Here is a 19,881-nt window from a genome sequence, read left to right on the forward strand (position 1 = left end):
TATTGGAAGATACTGTTATGATGTTAAAAGCTATCACGTATTTAATTGGGTATATTTTAAAAGGGAAGAATAATTACTTAATATACGGAAAAGATAAAAAAAAAAAGAAAATGAGAGAGACTTTACACAATCTCCTTATTGGTAAATCTGCCAAGTTTCTTGGGACCATACGGGCAACTCCGTGAAATAACTTGTGATTTGATTTACTAAGAAAATGGGATCTCCTCTTCCATTACAAACACTCCTTGACAAAGGGGGTGGGAATTACAAGTCTATTTATAGGATGAGTGATTTATGTGATAATTTTTTAATTATGAAAATTATGAAGTTTTGCCTGAAATAGTATATACTAAAGTTATATCATGAGGCAAATTAGTCTTAACAGACTCCAGTCTTAAAGATTTAATTGTGCTGTAGGGATAATATATATATATATATATATATATATATATATATATATATATATATATATATAATACCCTAAGAGATGGATATCTGTTAGTCTGAAGATCCAGTGTTTTTCTGGCTAATGTTTTAAGGGGATGGTCAATCATATATTCACTATCTATGTGGAATTGAAGAATGTAATTATTTTCTTGATTTCTAATGATTTACTTTTTTACACAAGGATGAATTTAAACTGGGGAAGAAGAAAGAGAAGAAGAAAAGGATGTTGAGTGAATTTTTCTGAAAGGTCTGTTAAACTTGTATTGCACTGGAGAAGGAAATGGCAAACCACTCCAGTATCTTTGCCAAGAAAATACCAAAAATGGGTCATGAAGAGTAGTACATAACTGAAAAATGACCGGAAAACTTATTGCAACAACATGAGAGGAATAATAATTGTATCTAGCCTTAAATTACAATTAGTGAAACTTTGCTATTTGAGGTGAAATCTCATGGGACTGTAACCTTGCATTGTTCTGAGTTTTGAATTTAGGTATAATTGCTAAGTGATCAGTCAGTAATCCACCATTCAAGGAAAATGCTACTAGCTGCTCAAGGAAGTCCAGCCTGAGGGCTACTAAAGGAGAATGTCTGTATCTGGGAAAGGTTGAGGGGGATGTTCTTGGCACAGACTAAGGTAGAATCCTCTTGATTTAGTTTCCCCATTGTGTTATTTCCTTTCCAAACAAGCATATTTCCTACCTGGGTAATTTTAAGCCTGGCTATGATGCCCTGTGAATGATATGGAACTTTACTTTATGACTGGCTGTTTTAAATGGTAAATACAATTCTCACCCTAAATCAAACAGAAATAAGGATGCTTTATCTATTCTGTGCCATTAGGCTTAGGTCAGAAGGACCAGTTCTAATGTCATAATCATGTCCTTGCTTCTTCCTTTCATACTAAATCTCTCTAACCAGGGCATGTAAAACCGTAGCTTTAATACAATGAATTTTGTTGTTACAATACTCCAGCATCATTGCACTACTATATGAAAGGATCCAAGGCCCCTGAAATATTTTAGCATGATATGGGAATAATTACACATAGATGAAGAAGTTTGTGGGAAAAAGATATAATTCTATGAATTAGTAAGGTTAAAATCAGAAACATCTTTTGTTTGGTTATAACGAAAAGAATTTCCATGCAATCAGTTATCTTAGGGGAGAGTAACTTATGAACTACCTTGTGTTACCTCAAAGGGAAATCCAATTTTACTTGGATTTATTTGCAATTAACATCTGTGTGTAGAGCATGTCCTGAAGTGCAATTTACATACAGACTGATCATTTTGAGATATACACTGCTACACTGTTCTCTGTATACAATTTGAGATAAAGACCTTAGTGTATATGTGTGTGTGTGTGTGCGCGCCATCCCAAGTCTTTCGTCATTTGTTACAGTTGAATAAGCATCTTTTATTCAAGTCCATTTGTGTAGCCAATGAACCAAGAAATAAGAGTAATCTACTTACAAATGTACTGATAACTACGTATCCACGTTCAGAATTAGATCCCTAAAACATCTCATCCATCTAAAGGGAAAATTAGCTGAAGTGGAAAATTTTGAGAAAGCAATGAGAGCAGATTATTATATATGTCAAATGTAAATGTTTCTAATGGGATATACAGGCCTTGAGCATGTTCTAATAATAACTTCTAAACACTGGGTTTGGGACTTTATAAATAAAATTATATTGATCACCCTCTGCACAGGCCAAGCATTTTCTGTTTTGTTTTGGGGTTTGGTTTTTTTTAGTACTTAATTTTAAAAAGTTTTAGAGTTCTGCCTTCTGTGATATTTTAAAATGTTTAGTTTTTTATTTCTCAGTTGTTATTTGAATTTCTTAAATATGTCAACATAACAATTTGCTAACTTACATCACAGGGCAGTTATAAGCAAAGAAACTGAAGTTTTTCCCTTTATGAGGGTTAAATCTGAAAGAAAGAATAAAAAAAAAGAATGCCAGTCTTAAATAGTTAAATGATAATGGAGTCAATGCTAATTTAGAAAAGCACTCTTAACCTTTGCTTACATATCTACTTTGGTAAATGTTAAATCTTTAACCTGAAGGACTCATTTTACAACTCAGATCTTCATGAATTACAGAGGTCAGAAGGAAAATTTTAAATTCTCTTATGTTTCAAGTAAGCTATGAATTTCTCATTTAACGTTCTTCTTATAGCTGTTGTTAACAGAATTATTAACTCCCATCTCCTACAGACTAATCCCATTGCCTGAAGACTAATGCCATCACCTAAGAACCTTTGTCTTGTATCACATGTCTTGGCTGTGGTTAAGGAGTTTCAAAATGGGAGGTCTAAATGATGTAATCTCAATTCTATGTCATCAATAGCCAATCAGAAGAAGATACACCTATGTGGCTCAAGATTTTGCTTTGTCATCTCTATAACTGTTTATAAAGGACCTTCTCAGGCTTCAACTCAAGAAAGTACACTGACCCAATTTCTTGATTACTATCATCCTAATTAATAAATTGATCATGCTTGAAAATGTGTGCCTCAATTTGCCTTAATTTTTACTGTAACAACCTTTGAGACCACTGACTTTTCTATAAAACTTAGGCTCCTAGGGGGAAAAAATCATAATAGCTTACATTTACATGGTGATTTAATGTTTGCAAAGGACTTTATAAAAATTGTCTCCTTTGCCTCATGATAGAAAATGCTATCCACATCTAAAGAAAGAACTATGGAATTTTAATGCAGATTGAAGCATACTATTTGCTATTTTTTCTCTTCTGTTGAGTTTTGTTTCCTCTTTCTGGTGGTTCCTCCTATTTGTTCTAATTTTTACTTACAACATCACTAATCTGAAAATGTGTTTAATAAGAATGTATATATATATATAGTCTATAATCAGATTGTGTGCCATCTTAAGGAGGGTGGTGGGGAGGAAGGGAGAGAAAAATTTTAAACTCAAAAGCATATCGAAGTGATTGTTGATAAATCAAAATAAATTAATTTTTAAAAATTGTCTCCTTTGATTTTCTCATGGACCCTTGGAGGTAGGTACTATTACTAGGTAGGTACATATGGGGAAACTCAGGGAGGAACAGGGTAAGTGATTTGTCAAGGGTCCACAGCAAGTAAGCAAGAGAGACAGAATTTGAACTCAGGTCTTGGGATTCAGGGATAGCCCTCTATCCATTATGCCACCCCACAACCTAAAGAAATCATTACAAAAATGAATGACCAATAGATACAAAAATATTTATACCAGGACTTTTTGTGCCAAATAACACCATGAAAAGAAAAGTATCAATCAAGTAGGGAATGGCTAAAAAAAATATTATCAGAATGCCATGAAATATTATGGAGTAAGGAGAAACCTCAGGATTTCAGGAAAAAATTCTATCTGTTCTTAGGAGTTTATGTGCAGTATAAAATATGCAATGTTTAATGAGATCTGTGCTGTAAGAACTGGTCTTCCCACCTTAATTAGATCCATAAATTTTATCTCCAGCAAGATTTTTCCAATATACACAAAAGTATAAGCTCCTGGTGAAGCCTTCCCACAATCCTTGCTATTATAGCTTCTTTCCAGTGTGAATATTGTGATGTCTAGTGACCTACATCTTCCAGCAAAAGGCAGATCCTCATTGAACACATTCATATGTCTTCTATGCACTATTAATCCTCTGATACAAAGTAAGAGATCATCTCTGGCTGAAGGCCTTCCCACACTGAGTACACATAGGGCTTATTCACAAGATAAAATTTCTGACGTCTAACAAGCTCTGTAGTCCATTTGAATGCCTTTGCACATTTGTAAGAAGAATATGATTTCTATCTCATGTGAATTCACTGATGGGAAATAAGAGATGACTTTAGCCTGAATGCTTTTCCACATATATTATATTAATGAGGTTTTCCCCCTCATATTGATTCCCTGATGTTCAGTAAGGGAAGGATGTATATTAAAATCTTTATCACATTCTAGACACTCATAAGATTTCTCTCAAGTGTGGATTCTCTGATGTAAGTAACGGGAAGTCTGGTGGGTAAAAGCTTTACCACATTTGTGACATTCATAAGGTTTCTCTCCGGTGTGGAGTCTCTCATGTACAGCAAGATGGACCCTCTGTGAGAAAGCCTTTCCACACTGATTACATTCATAAGGTTTCTCTCCACTGTGGATTATCTGATGTTTACAAAGAGTGGAGCGGCATCTGAAAGCCTTTCCACATTGATTACATTCATAAGGTTTCTCTCCAGTGTGAATTCTCTCATGTACAGCAAGATGGGCCCTCTGTGAGAAAGCCATGCCACACTGATTACATTCATAAGGTTTCTCTCCGCTGTGGATTATCTGATGTTTACAAAGAGTGGAGAGGCATCTGAAAGCCTTTCCACATTGATTACATTCATAAGGTTTCTCTCCAGTGTGGATTCTCTCATGTACAGCAAGATTGGGCCTTTGTGCAAAAGCCTTTCCACACTGATTACATTCATAAGGTTTCTCTCCAGTGTGGATTCTCTCATGTACAGCAAGATAGGCCCTCTGTGAGAAAGCCATGCCACACTGATTACATTCATAAGGTTTCTGTCCAGTATGGATTCTCTGATGTGCAGCAAGATAAAAGCTCATTCTAAAAGTCTTTCCACACTGATTACATTCATAAGGTTTCTCTCCACTGTGGATTATCTGATGTTTACAAAGAGTGGAGAGGCATCTGAAAGCCTTTCCACAGTGATTACATTCATAAGGTTTCTCTCCAGTGTGGATTCTCTCATGTACAGCAAGATTGGACCTGTGTGCAAAAGCCTTTCCACACTGATTACATTCATAAGGTTTCTCCCCAGTGTGGATTCTCTGATGTCCAACAAGACCAGAGCTGCTTGTGAAAGTCTTTCCACATTGATTACATTCATAAAGTTTCTCTCCAGTATGGATTCTCTGATGTCGAGCAAGGCTGGAGCTCCTTGTGAAAGTCTTTCCACATTGATTACATTCATAAAGTTTCTCTCCAGTATGGATTCTCTGATGTCGAGCAAGGCTGGAGCTCCTTGTGAAAGTCTTTTCACATTGATTACATTCATAAGGTTTCTCTCCAGTGTGGATTCTCTCATGTACAGCAAGACGGACCCTCTGTGAGAAAGCCTTTCCACACTGATCACATTCATATGGTTTTCCTCCTCTGTGGATTATCTGATGTTTACAAAGAGTGGAGAGGCATCTGAAAACCTTTCCACACTGATCACATTCATAACGTTTCACTACACTGTGCATTCTCTGATGCCTAAAAAGATGTGATGTGTTGGTGAAAGCCTTTCCACACTGACTACATTCATAAGGTTTCTCTCCAGTGTGGATTCTCTGATGGTCAGCATGACCAGCCCTGTACTGACTATATTGAGAATAGTCATTCCATGAGGTCATTTTCAGCTTTGCAGTTGACTCCTTCACATCAAACCTGGTCTCTGAATCTGAAGAAAGCAAGCAAACATACATACATACACACATACAAACATACATACACATATGTTATAAATATATTGTCTTCCTTCTGTTCACAAAAAAATAAATTGAATGATGGGCAACTACGTGGCAGAGTGGATAGAATGCTGACTCTGGAGTCAGGAGAACCTGAATTCAAATCCAGCCTTAGACATTTACTAGCTGTGTGACCCTGGACAAGTCACTTAGCCCTATTTGCCTCAGTTCCTCTTCTGGAAAATGAGCTGGAGATGGAAATGGCAAACCACTCCAGCATCTTTGCCAAAAAACAAACAAATAAAAAAAAATGAGGCACCAAGAGTTTGAAATGACAACAACAACAAAAACTGAATGACACTCAATTTCCCCAGTCAAAAACAAAAGCTTTAAAACTTATATGGACAGATTCAACCATGTGAAATTGCCCTGGTGATCCCTTTTAAATTTTTGTTATTGTTGTTGGTATAGATGAGATCCCATCATAAGTGCTAAGCCTGGTTGGTTTGTTTTTTTTATTCACCTGAAGCATATTAGCTTCTGTTCTGGACCATCACTTTGTGAGGACAGCCATTATCTTTTTATTTTAAAATTTTTACCTTTGAATACTACTGTTCACTTAATAAAAAAAAACAAAACTAAAACCTAAAATCCTTATAATAAACACAATAAAAAACTATGCATTTCCCACGTCCAAAAATATTATTTCTCATACTGGACCTTGAAATCACCATTGTTCTGCCAGGAAGTAGATAGCATGCTTCCCTATTAGTCCTCCAACAACACTTCCCATTTAGGGGACTAAGAATACTTTGGGAGTTGGTGATGATGGTCCAAAGAGTTTGAGCTAAAAATTCTTTCATGGTATCTTAAATAATAAATAATGGTGCAATTTTGTTATTAATGCATTTTTCCTCTGGGAAAACAAGTATGTGAATATTTGAAGCATAATCAGTCCTTTTCTGCTGTGATTTCCAAACATCATGATCAAGCATACAGGGCTTTTGGTGTTCATGCAGTGAATGCAGCAAACTGTGACTGATTGCTTCTGACTATGTGCAACATATTTCTTCATTTTCTCAACCTATCAAATTGTTTCCAAACCCTCAGACACTCTGGACATTCATGTGAAAATTAATTCCCAATGGATGGTCACAGGCAGGAAAAGACCCTCATCTGCTTTTTGTCATTGTACCAGAGTACTTCCTTCCTTACCTTGTAATCACATTTCATCAGTGATGTAATCACTAGATGAAGATGTTACAAATATTTTTGTTCCTGCAGATCAGATGGCAAACTCCTTGATCATGATCCATGATCATCAGGCATGCACATTACAAGTCATCTTTAAAAAATCATGGATCATCACGAACATTCTGTGTAGACGATAAACATTATATTGCCTCTTGTTGAAGTGCTAAGGTTATTTTTTTTTATTTGACCTTATCTTCCTCTTAACATCACTATTCTACTGTGAGGTTGATTTTCAAAGGAACTGTTTGACTATCTGGGTCAGTCCCTCAGCAGTTTCTGTGAGAATGTAGCCAATGTTCCATGGTAGAAAAAGTCAGTTAAAGAGATCTTCTCTTTTTTAATTTATATATACATATATATATACACACACACACACACACACACACACACACATATATATGTACATATATATGTACATATATATATCATTTTTTAAAATGAGAAAACCAAAGCAATGTACACAATTGACTTTTAAGTGCATTTATCAATTAATACACTACTTGTCATTAGCCAATTAACAAAATACATTAAGTCACTACAGATCTTGTATATTGTAACTCATGATTCCTTTGTTGACAGGTTAGGAAACTATTAACAAAAAAATGAATTTCCATCTCTCACCAAGAAAGCTTATAAAATTCTCCTCCCATTTCCTACCTCATACACATGCACGTTTCCACTGTATTCTAGTTATAAATCAAAATATAATTGGTGGCACAGCAGGTACAGAGATGGGCCTGAACTGAAAAAGACTTGAGTTCAAGTCTTGACTTCAGACACTTATTAGCTGTGTGACCCTGGGCAAGTCACTTAACCTCTGTTTGCCTCAGTTTCCTCAAAGGTAAAATGGGGATCATGATAGCACCCTACTTCTCAGGGCTGTTAAGAGAATCAAAAGATCTAATTATTGTAAAAAGTTTACCACAGTGCCTGGTAAGGATCCAGAACTCCTCCCTTTTGAGAATCACTCCATTTTGTTCACACATATGTGTCTTTACTCTCCCATAAGTGCTTGCAATGCAAGTAACCCAAAATAGGATGTGACACGATAATCTTGTTTTGCAATCTGTTCTCAGAAACAGCAGAGAGCCCCCATATTCTATTATGCAGAAACCCCAAACCCTGAAACTAGATACAAGATTTATTGCACCAGATCACCCTCTAGCCCCAGCAACAAAGACCTTGACCAATCAACTTTTCCCCCATCCTCCTATCCTGTTCTTCACTCCCTAAAACCTGCATAAACCTTGTATACTGTTGATTCACAGAGTCTCTGTCTCTTTGGATCAGACTCCCTGCTGGCAACCTCAAGAAATCCTAGTTGGTCCCCGATCTGTTGTTTGCATTCCTGACATCAATGCTGGCATGTATTTAGTCATATGTAAGTGTTAGCTTTAATTGTTATTGTTATTATATTATAAAAATAATTCTTAAAGAAAGCCCAACATGAAAGTTTTATAATTATGTAATACTTATTTAATTTTATGAATTTCTAATTTTATGTTTAGTTTTTAAAATTAGAAGGATAATACATTTTTATGTTTTATAATATTAGAGTTTAATATAAGTACTAATTTGGAACTTGGGAGGTAAAATGATCAGTATCACTATTGCAAGTACTTAATGCATACATACAAAAGAATATTCTGAGTATTAGATTAAACGATGGGTGGGGATCATAACACTTTTTGTAATGGTTGTTGAAAACGATTCTAAGAACAAAAAATTTTAGAAGACATTACTCTGTTCTGGAGTCATGGCTGTTCTTTGCATTGATCAGTTTTGTTAAAGTACAAACTATTCTCCTGGTTCTTCTGCTCACTGCTCTCTAAATCAGTTCAGAGGACTCTTCCCAGGTTTCTCTGAAACAGTGCCTTTCAACAGTTCTTACGGAACAATAAGGTCCTATTCTATATCCTATTCTTATTCTAATTCCTCAGTTATTTACCAATATATGGTAATTACCTTTGTTTCAATTTTTTTGTAACAAAAAGAAACTGCATCTATAATTTTTTGTAGAGCCAATGTGCCTTTTCCCTCTTTCTTTGATCTCTTTAGTTTATAGATCTATTTGCAGTTATCACTGAATCAAAGGATATATAGTTAAATGACTTTGGGGGCATAATTCCAAACTGTATTACAAAATAACATTCCTTCATTTTAAAGTGGTGTGAGTATGTCAAGGGTTTCTTATACACAACATGTTGGGTTCTCCTTTCTAACGCATTCTGCTATCATCCTCAGTTTTTATCATTTGCATCTATTTATGAAAATGAATTATCTTTTCTCCATATCTTCATATCATCTTTATTATTTGCCCTTGTCTCCAGTTTTTGAAGGAAAAAAGTAGGTGGGGGAAGGGAATAGGATCAACACTGGTCATCTATAATTGAAATTGCATGATCCCCACCAGTCACCCGACCTTGTCTTCCTTTGATCCCAGTCCCAGATGACTGGTTGTAACTCTATCTTAAGAGGCTCTTATCTTTTAATTTCTCTTGTTGGAAGCATTCTTTAGGGTAGAAATTTATTTTCCACCACATGAGGCAGCTGGGTGGCCTAACTGATAGAGCAATGGGGCAAGAGTCAGGCAGACCTGAGTTCAAATTCAGTCTCAGAAACTTACTAGCTGCATGATACTTGGAAAATCACACTACTTCTTTGCCTCAGTTTATCTGTAAAATGAGGGAAATAAATAGCACCTGCTTCCCAGGGTTGTTGTGAGGATCACATGAGATAATATTTCTAAAGCTCTTGGCACAGAGTAGGTACAATATAATTGTTAGCTATTATTGTCATTTTCGTTTTGATTCTTTCCACTCTGACTATTCTCTCCTTCATGAAACTTCATTCTCCTCTCTCCTTATATTCATAGTTGTGTCTGTTGAACTTCATGTATTTCCATACCAAAACACTCTCCATTTCCTGCATCAGCTAAGAGTGAATTTCAGTCTGTTATTCTCAAACCATCTTCAAGTTTGTATAGTAGATTTTGAACTCTTTGACAGAAGGAACTGTCTTCTGCCTTTCACTGTAACCCCAGGGCTTATTAGCCTAAAGCCTAGAACATAGTAGGCACTTAATGTTTATTGACTAACTGACTGGACCTAGAACTCATATTAGGCCCTAACCTCTACCTCAATACCTGGATTCTGGTCTCTCTCCTAGTTGTCAAATGTATGGCTTGTTTCTCTTTCTTGTACCTTTTCACTTATAAATAGTTATCTTAATACAATTCTAACCCTGACAAGACCTGACCAGACTGAGTACAAAAGATAACAATGGCTTCTAGCCTCCTGAACACTCTCCTGCTATGGAATACCCAGGAGCCTCTGCCTAACCTTAGGGTGGTGGTCACCTCATGAATCTAGCCAATGATTCTCTAAGAATGGGTCAAAGATTGGGCCACAGAAACCAGGAAAATAATAAGGTTGATGACTTACACTTGATTGATTTCCAACTAAGACAGTGGCCTTCACTTCTATTCACATACTGATGATTGGAGATGGAGAAATCACAGAATCAGGCAGACTACGTCCAGAACAAATGTAGGTTACATACTCTCAGCTGGGCCCTCACTATGGCAAGGAAATCCTCTGCCAACTCAACACAGAGTTCTTCCAAATCTTTTCATGTTTTCTTAACCTCCCCGCATCATTTGCTCCCCCCTATACTCTCTAATCAGAACATGGCCTCATTATTTCATTGAAAAAATGGGACATTTACCTAGAGCTACCTTATCTCCTCCTCATTTCACATATATCTGATACATTCTTTTCCTTCTTCACCCCAGTCTCATGTGAGGAGGGGGCCCTCCTGCTTGCCAAAGCAAACTCATCTACATACATAAATATTCCTACTCCATCCAATCTTTCCCCCCAGAATATTCCCAATATGATACTTTCCCACTGCTTCTGAATATTTCTCTGTCTACTGGCTCCTGACCTAGTTCCACAAACAAAAAAAGCATCTCTCCCAGATCCATTAAAAAAACCCAACTCACTTGATCCCTTTCTTCCCAAGATATGTTGTCCTATATCTTACAACTCTTTTCATGGCTAAATAGCTGGAGACGGCCATCTACAATTGGTGTTGCCACTTGCTTTCCTCTTAACTTCTTCAAAACTCTCTGCAGTCTAGCTCCCAATTTCATTGTTCAACTGCAACACCTCTTTCCGAACTTACCAGTGATCTCCCAGTTCCTAAGACAAAAAGTCTTTTCTTAATCCTCATTCTTCTTGCCCTTTTTGCAGTCTCTGATAATTGTCAATCAACCACTTTTTCTTGACACTCTCTTCTCTTCCCTCTAAGGTTTTGGGATAATACACTCTCCTGGTACTCTTCATAATATATCCAAAGCTAAACTTGTTATCTTTTCCCCACTGCTCCCATTTTCTTTCTTTCCTATTACTATCTAGGGCATAACTCTTCCCAACATCTAGGCTCATAACCTACATGTCATTCACTCCTCATTTTCTCTCACACATTCCTGCCCCCTACATTTAATCTACTGCAAAGTCCCGTTGATTACACTTTTGTAACCTCTCTCAAATACATCCCCTTCTCTCCCAACATCACTCCTTTCTTGGTTCGGGATCAATAACCTCACACCTAAGACACTGCAAGAACTGACTAGTTGGGTACCTCACATCTCTCCCCACTCCACTCAATCTTCCAACCAGCTGTCAAATTCATCTTCCTACAGCTCCTGCCTAACCATATCACTCCCTACTCAAAAAACTCCAGTGGCTCCCTATCACCAAGATAAAAGATAAAATCCTCCGCTGAGCTGCTCAAGTACTTCATCATCTGCTCCTATCTTCCAGTCTTCTTTCACTTCACTCCTACTCCACATATTGTATAATCCAGTGGAGTACAGGCTTCCTTCTGTTCCATGAACAGGACATGCCATCTCCCAATTCCATGAGTTTTCCATGGCTGGCCCTCATGCCTAGAATGCTCCCTTCTGGCTTCTCTGAAATACAAGGTAAAATCCCACCTTCAACAGTAAGCCTTTTTCAGTCCTCCTTACCTTAGTGCCTGCCTCCCTTATCCCATAGGTAGCAGGTTTTACACAGTTGTGTCCATGTTGTCTTTCCCACTAGTCTGTGGGCTCATTGAGAGCAGGGGATATCCCTTCTATGTCTATATTCCCAGTGCTTAGCATGTGGCCTGACACATAGTAGGCACTTAATAAATACCTGTTGACCTAAGAAGGGCTAAGAAAGAATCATATTAGACAGCCTCAGCCCTTTTGAGATAGTTGCAGAAGAGTTCCAAGACCCAAAGTTCCCAGCAAAGACTTTTTCTAGGATCACTGATTTATTACTAGAAGGGAACTAAAAGTTCATGGAATTTAACCCCCTCCTTTTACATGTGAGGAAACTGAGACAGAGGGGTAGAATGACCTGACCAGGATCCCACTGCTAAAAATTGTCTGAAAAAGAATTCTTATACCCCAAAGTCTAGCACACCCTTTACTCCAACATGAAGAAGACTCTTGTGATAATAGCCCAGATATACCAGTTTTCACCTCACTCACCTGAACAGGAGTTCCTCAGGCCTTCTTGCTCAAAATGGGAGATCAAATATTCTCTGGGAACTGGAAGCCCTGGGCATGGGGAATAAGTTAAGGATGAGGATGGAGAGAAATTTGTAATCTAATCCTCATTAGGGAAAGGAGTAATACAAGCAAGGATCTCAAAGTGGTTCTAAGGACTACTCAAAGATAGTTTCCAGGGTGGATATTGCTAGGAGCCTTGGGGATGAGGTGGGGAGGGGAGGTTCATGCAACCAATCTGGAATCAGAAAATTCCAATTTTGTCTACTTCCTTCATAGAAAGATTGCCTCATTCCATAGCTTCCATTTTCTAGAAATTAGAGGCAGCTGATAGTGCAGAGGAGAGAGCACTGGAGTCAGGAAGACCTGAGTTCAAATCTGGCCTCAGACACTTAGTAGCTCTGTGCCCATGGACAAGTCACTTAAATCTCTGTTTGCCTCAGTTTTCTCAACTATAAAATGGGTATAATAGTACAAAACCAAAAGGTTTTTGTAAGAATCAAATGAGATAATATGATAAAGAAAGCCCTTAGCACAGTGTCTGGCTCATAGTATTATATATAAATACTTATTCCCTTCCCTTTCTTTCTTTGCATCTATACCAGAATTTGGGGAATGTATGAAAGAAGAACAGGGACACAGTTGCTATGTGCTCTAAGAGTAATACCATGAGCAGTGGGCTACAAATTTTTCCTTATTATCCTTATTAACAAAAAAGAACATTCCAAAGACAAAACCCTTCCCAAAGAAGAAGGATGGGGAGGAAGGGGGTTCCTTTCATTGCCCATCTTCAAGTGAAAGCTGCATGATCAGATCAGTTTTTAGACATTTGCAGACAAAATGCACTTCCAGGTAGAAGTTAAACTGCATAATGCCTGAGATTCATTCCAAGTCAGAGATTCAGTACCATTGGTTTGATTCTTGACCTGAAGCTGCCTAGAACCAGAAGGAGACATCTTCAGGCACAACAAAGGAAACTCCTAGCTCCCTATAACACAATGCAAAGATCTTTCACAGGAAAACCAGTCAGCAGGAGGATCTTGTCGCTTGGACACAGGAAACTAGCACTTTGGCCTTTCTAAGAATTGATAAATGCCTGAAACTCTGCACACTAGGGAGGCAATGAAGACACTCTTTTTGATGGCAGATTTAGAGTTGCCAGAGGAAATGGTCCTTACCCAGGGAGAGTAAGTTCTGAGCATTTTCTACCATGACATCCTTGTACAGCTCTTTCTGAGAACAGTCCAATAGACCCCACTCCTCTGGGGAGAAGTCCACAGCCACGTCTTTGAATGTCACCACCTCCTAAAACGTCAAAACCCATAGGACTTAAGAGTTGAAACACTTCAGAATTTATCTAGTCCAATGCTCATCAATTTACAAAAGAAAACTGAATCACAGAGAAGGGAATGGCCCAAAGGTCATACTCTTCATGAGTGTCAGAGCCAACACTTGAAACCATAGTCATGAAAAGCCCAATGGAATATTTAGAAAAGTATTTTATATTTTCAATTGGAATAAAGTTTTAATAATGTATAACTATGAAATGCTATTCCCTATGGAGTCAGAGAAGTTATGTCTCCAATCAGTGAAATACAAAGATCTCTGGGGGAGAAAAACAAGGTGATATGAAATTTCTTCCTCATCAGAACTGTCATAAGTGATATAGTTCCATAAGAGTTTGTAAGAAGCAATAAGTACTTGTTTTGTGGTGCTAAAACATTTCCTATGATCACTGAAGAGAGAGAGAAAAAAAGGAATAATCTAGTTAATTTCCTAAAAGTCAGAAATAACATCTTATCTAGAGAATATACTTAAGAGATATTAATCACAGTCTGGACTGAACTGAGTGGTATATGAAATTGTTTCCATCCAAGTGAAGAAGAGATATCTATTGTTCTACTGAAGGCTTGAAGAGTCTTTGGGTATGGGTCAGAGACAAAACATCTTGTGTAATACTTTATTAAGTGGGGTTGGGAATGGATCTAATTCATGAGAAAGACATTGTCAAGTTCTTTATGAGAAAAAGATAATCTAATGGTACCTCTAGAATCTAGAACACTGGAGAACAAGAGTCAAGAGAATGAGTTAAGACATAAGCTGATGAATGACATCACATAGTAGAGCTTGGCTAGATCTGAAAATACCTTGATACTTCGGAGGAGTCATCTACTTTCCCACCCTGCTATACACAGAACATGTATTTGGCCAATGCACTTGATATGTAATGCTCTACTATTTCATTTTCTTCTCCTTCTGTTGTAACTGCTTAAGTCATGGTTCTTTGTCTCTGAACTTAGTTCAGAGATTCAGCTGGTCTATAATGTGTTAAATTTAAAAATCCAGCTCTCCTGCTAACCACTAATCTTGCTTCAGGGAAAAACTGACCTTTGGGGACACAGGATATTAGGCCTAACATCTTTACACCACCAAGCTATCCTTCAAGGATGTCTAGACTGCTGTCCAAAAACCAGGTAACTTTTTAAAACTTGTACCATAATTTCAACACATATCCTTCACAAAGTTCTTCTTTTATCTTTCTAGCATTTTTAAAAAATGCTTTGACTGATGACAAAAGAAAACCTGTAGGACTAGAATAGTTCACTGAACTCATTCTCTCCTCTTAATCCTTAATCTAATAAGGCAAGTGGTAGTAGCTTAGCAAATGCTAATTAAATAACTGACTCATAAAGAAGATATAGTTTTCTTTCTTGTGCAAATACTCTGCTGAAGGCCTTTTTAACACTTTAAGCATCTTTTTTAAAAAATTCATCTTTTTTTTTTTTTTGCAATTGGGGTTAAGTGACTTGCCCAGAGTCACACAGCTAGTGTTATGTGCCTAAGGCCGAATTTGAACTCAGGTCCTCCTGACTCCAGGGCCAGTGCTCTATCCACTGTGCAACCTAGCTACCCATGTATCTTTTCCTGCAGAAGGGCCCTACCTGATCTCACCCAAAACTCTCTGCATAGCCAGTAGCTTAGAAACAGAGAGACAGACAGATACATAGATAGACAGATAGAAAGATAGATTAGATAGATAGAAATACAGACAGATATAGATATGCAGATATACATATATACACGGGTGTGTGACATCTATGGAACTGAAGGGCATTTATGTCCATCTCTTACTGATGATGTGGGTCACACTCTTGAATGGATAAAAAAAAGTGCAGTGTAATTGTCTGGCTGCATCCTGTGCTGCCTTACTCTGGCTGTCACTAGCAAGGACCCTGATAATTCTTGCAACAGGATCAAATGAGATACTATTTATAATGTGCCTATAATGTACATGGTCAGTGCATGTAACTAACCTGACCCTCTTTCCAGTCTTCTTACACCTTACTCTTCCTCCCCCTCATACTGCCTGAATGAACTCAACTCAAATCTTCCAGCCAGAGGAAAAGTTTATTTGTGATAAATCGAATGGGCCAGGTGACGCCCATAAGGACTAGCAGGCATGAGAAAGGCTCAGCCTTTTAGGCCTGAGATTCTCAGTATCTGAATGGGGGCCAGGGTAGATCTTATATACTAAAGTGACTCTGGGTGACCAGGGAAGGGTCTGGGAAAATGGTCTGGGAAAAGGGTGAAAATTCCGATTGGAATGTCTAAGAGATTGAACAGACAATGGGAATAGATAATGAAGGAACTGAAAGGCATCTGAATGAGATCAAAAAGGGGAGCTAGGGCTTTCAAAGGGAATAAGGGGAGTAGACAAGGGGAGTCGATAAGGAACCTAAAATGGGAGCCAGATTCTTTTTTAGGAGGAGGGGCAAAGGCGTATCTGAATAAGATTAAAAGGTAGGCTAAGGCTTTCAAAGGAAGATGAGGGGCTGGAGCCTGTAGACAAATGGGAGCCAGATTCCCTTTGGGGCAAGACCTTGGCTTGGGCCACACCCCATCATTCTGACTGATCCATGACCAATACCCTCTATATTCTGACTCTGTGCCTTTCTAATAGCTGTCTCTCTTGCTTGGAACGTTCTCTATCCTCAAACCAGGCCTCCTGGCTTCCTTTAAGTCTTAGCTAAAATTTCACCTTCTGAAAAAATCTTTTCCCTGTCTCTGAAACTGTTAAACCCTTCCCTCTGAGAATACCTCCCTTCTGTGTTGTATAGATCTTGTTTGCACATGTTGTTTTCCCCATTAGACTGTGAGCTCCTTGAGGGCAGGGACTGGTTTTTCCTTCTTTTGTATTACCAGTTGTTTAGCACAGTGCCCTTGCCCTTTCTACATGCTTGCAGACTAGACCTAAGAAATGTTAAAGCGGGGAAATTCAGAGAGACCTGGGAAGACTTGTGTGATCCAGGCTGAAGGAAATGAACAGCACCAAGAGGACAATGTCTGCTTTGCTGACAGCAAAGGAAGAGCTGGGGAAGCCTCCAGGGCTCAGCTCCAGGCTTGCTCAGACAAGACTCAAGTGTGAAGGGGTGTCCTTGACCTTCAATAGCTAAAAGGGAGAGCTTGGCCAAAAGAAATAAAGAGAAGGGGGGGAAGAGTTCTCTGTAGGGGGGCAGGGGTGTTGGCATGCATGAAGAGAGCAAAGACAAGATCCATATGGAATAGAAACTAAAGAGTGAGGTGGTTTTCCTTGTCAGTCAATTATAATAAGGGAGAACTTAAAAAACAAACACAGGAGAGCAGCAATTTGGGCATGGGGAGAGGAGTTAAAGCTCAAAATGCCAAAGTGCCATAAATCAGTTCAAATCACTGACAAAGAGAAAAGGACAGTGTTGTTACTACTGTATTCAATTTCATAGGTAAGAGAGATTGCCAGCTTCAAAGACAATCCTCTTTGTCTATAGAAATGGCCTTATTGGTTGATGTTGGCCATGTCAGTGGATGGACTGCACTTACCTGGGATGGGGGTCTGTGGCTCCCAGGTGCCATTCCCTCTGGCTCTGGGCTCCCTGCTTGGTACAGGCCTTGGTCCTCTGCAGACTGAGAACTGGGCAGGGAGAAGGATCCCAGGGGGGGAAACTTTGTTCCTTTCTCTTCTTAAGTGGAAGGCTGGCCAACTGAGATTTATGGAGAGTGATGTTGCACAGGAGCTACAAAGTCCCTGGCCCTGCCCTCAGAGGACAGACTCCAACCTACAGAAAGAAGGAGGCAGCAGGTAGGGTCAGGCTTGGAAAGGAAGATGGTCCCAACCCTCTCTTACTCCTTCATTTCTACCCGGCTCCACAACCCTATCCTCCTATAGAGACCTAAGAGGTAGAAGGGGCTTGGGATCTCAAATGACATAACTCCAGTCAGAGCCTCAACGGCCTCTGAGTCTCTATCTCTCTGTCTCTTTCTCTGCCTCTCTTTCTCTCTCTCTGTCTCTCCCTCTCTTTCTCTCTCAGTCTCTCTCTCTCTATATGCTGCTTTTCCAGGTTCTGGTACTTTGATATGTCAGTTCCAGATTCTGTCAGGACCTGCCCCCCTCCAGAGCAGCAGGATATCAAGAGGGGCTCATAACTTTGGGATGATTTGAATATGTCCATGTCCACTAGCCACAAGGTGGTATCTCCCCAAAACACTATAAAAAGGAGACTTCAAGCTCCCCCCGACCCCACCACAGGGTCCACAGCTGCCTAGTGCCCCTGCTCCAATCCCTCGTGATGCGAGTGATGCTTTCTGCCTTTTCCCCTTCCCATCCTCTCCTGTCACCATCCCATCCTCCACCCCCAGCTCGAGCCAAGCCTTCTGCCTCCGTACCCCTCCCCACTTTTCCATGCTCGTCTCCCGCTGCCAATTAAACGTTATTGCCAGCTGTTTCCCGCTGCCAATCATAGTCTTTCCCGTGTAGTCCCAAAGAACCAGGTGCGCCTGCCCCCTCCCCACCCCTTCCTTCATCTCATGAATTAATTATCCATTCACTTGGTGCTGTGAGCAGGATGCTGCACGGGAAACAACCTGGTCCAGCTAACGAGCCAAGCGGGTCAGACTCTTAGGAATTGTAGTGGAGAGGTGCAGACAGCCCAGGCGCGCCACCCTCTCGACTTCCTGTTTCCCAGAGGTCTCCGGGCTGCCTCCTGTCCCCGGGCTGGGGCGGTCCAGCCCTTCCTCTCTGCTCCGCGGGCCGCCCCGCCCCGTGCCTCGCCAGCCTGAGCCCTGGCCCAGTCCCTCCTCCTCCTCCCCCGACCCCAATCCCGCTGACTTGCCCCGCCCCCTCCTCGAGGCCCGGGCTGCACCCTCTTCCTCCCCACTTCCCAGAGACCTAGAAGGGCAATGTTGGTCCAAGAGGGGGCCGCGTCTATGCGCGTCCAATTTAGGGAAAAGGGGGAAGGTGCTGGTCTCGAGGGTTTCCGTTTGAAAAGCAAAGGAGTTGGGGGTACGCCTGTGTCTGCAATTCCGGCTTTTTATTCACTATGAATCAAGTTTTGGGGACCGAAAAATATTCTCTTTTTCCCTGCACTCCCAAAGGGTGTGAGAAAAGAAACAGGCTGGGCGTGGCCAGGTGCTCGGGGGGGTCTCAAAAGCCGGCCTGGGTGGTGGTCCGCTTTTTGTTTTTTGTTTTTTGTTTTTTTTTTATTCTGAACTTTAAAATAAAACAAGCTTTTCCATAGCAGAGTAGAATAGAAAAAAAAAATGATTGCACATGAAACTGCAAATCTATTATGTACAACTTGCTATTCCTTTTAAGTATTTAATAAAGTTAACATGTAACTTTTTCCATACCCGCCCTAGATATGGCTATTATTGGACACAAATATGTGTAAGTATATATATATATATACACACATACACATACATATACATATATGTATGTGTATATATATATATATGTGTGTGTGTGTGTGTGTGTGTGTGTGTGTATATGTATGTATATTCATGCTTCTAGTTATCAGTTTTCTCTGGAGTTAGATAGCATCTTCCATCATATGTCCTTCATAGTTAATTTGGGAATTTATAATAGTCAAAATGACTTAACTGCTCAAAGTCGTTCTTAAAACAATGTTGCTGTTACTGTATACAATGTTCTCTTGGTTCTGCTCATTTCACTCTTCATTATTTCGCCTAAGTCTATCCAGTTTTTTCTAAGATCATGGAGCTCATCACTTTTCAGAGGCCAGATAGTGTATCAAAGCAAGTCCGCACTTGAGGTAGGGAAAAGAGCCACAGGAAGGGGAAAAAAAAAGCCCCACTAAGGCTCTTGGTAGGGAATCTCCAGTCTCTG

General features: G+C 39.3%; 1 protein-coding gene across 1 annotated transcript; it reads right to left on the reverse strand.

Annotated features, from left to right (window-relative positions):
• Positions 1 to 510: 510 nt before the first annotated feature.
• On the reverse strand, positions 511 to 19,049 carry LOC110218179 (uncharacterized). Its single transcript, XM_021000747.2, has 5 exons — positions 18,582 to 19,049; positions 17,577 to 17,812; positions 13,898 to 14,024; positions 12,702 to 12,770; positions 511 to 5,898 (listed from the first exon to the last, which is right to left on the reverse strand). Exons 2-5 carry the CDS (start codon positions 17,607 to 17,609, stop codon positions 4,430 to 4,432), a joined length of 1,698 nt encoding a protein of 565 aa, XP_020856406.1. The 5' UTR covers positions 17,610 to 17,812; positions 18,582 to 19,049; the 3' UTR covers positions 511 to 4,429.
• Positions 19,050 to 19,881: the final 832 nt, after the last annotated feature.

This window comes from Phascolarctos cinereus, unplaced genomic scaffold (assembly GCF_003287225.1).
Source record: "Phascolarctos cinereus isolate Bilbo 61053 unplaced genomic scaffold, phaCin_HiC Scaffold_726;HRSCAF=1367, whole genome shotgun sequence".
In the NCBI taxonomy this organism is placed as follows: domain Eukaryota; kingdom Metazoa; phylum Chordata; class Mammalia; order Diprotodontia; family Phascolarctidae; genus Phascolarctos; species Phascolarctos cinereus.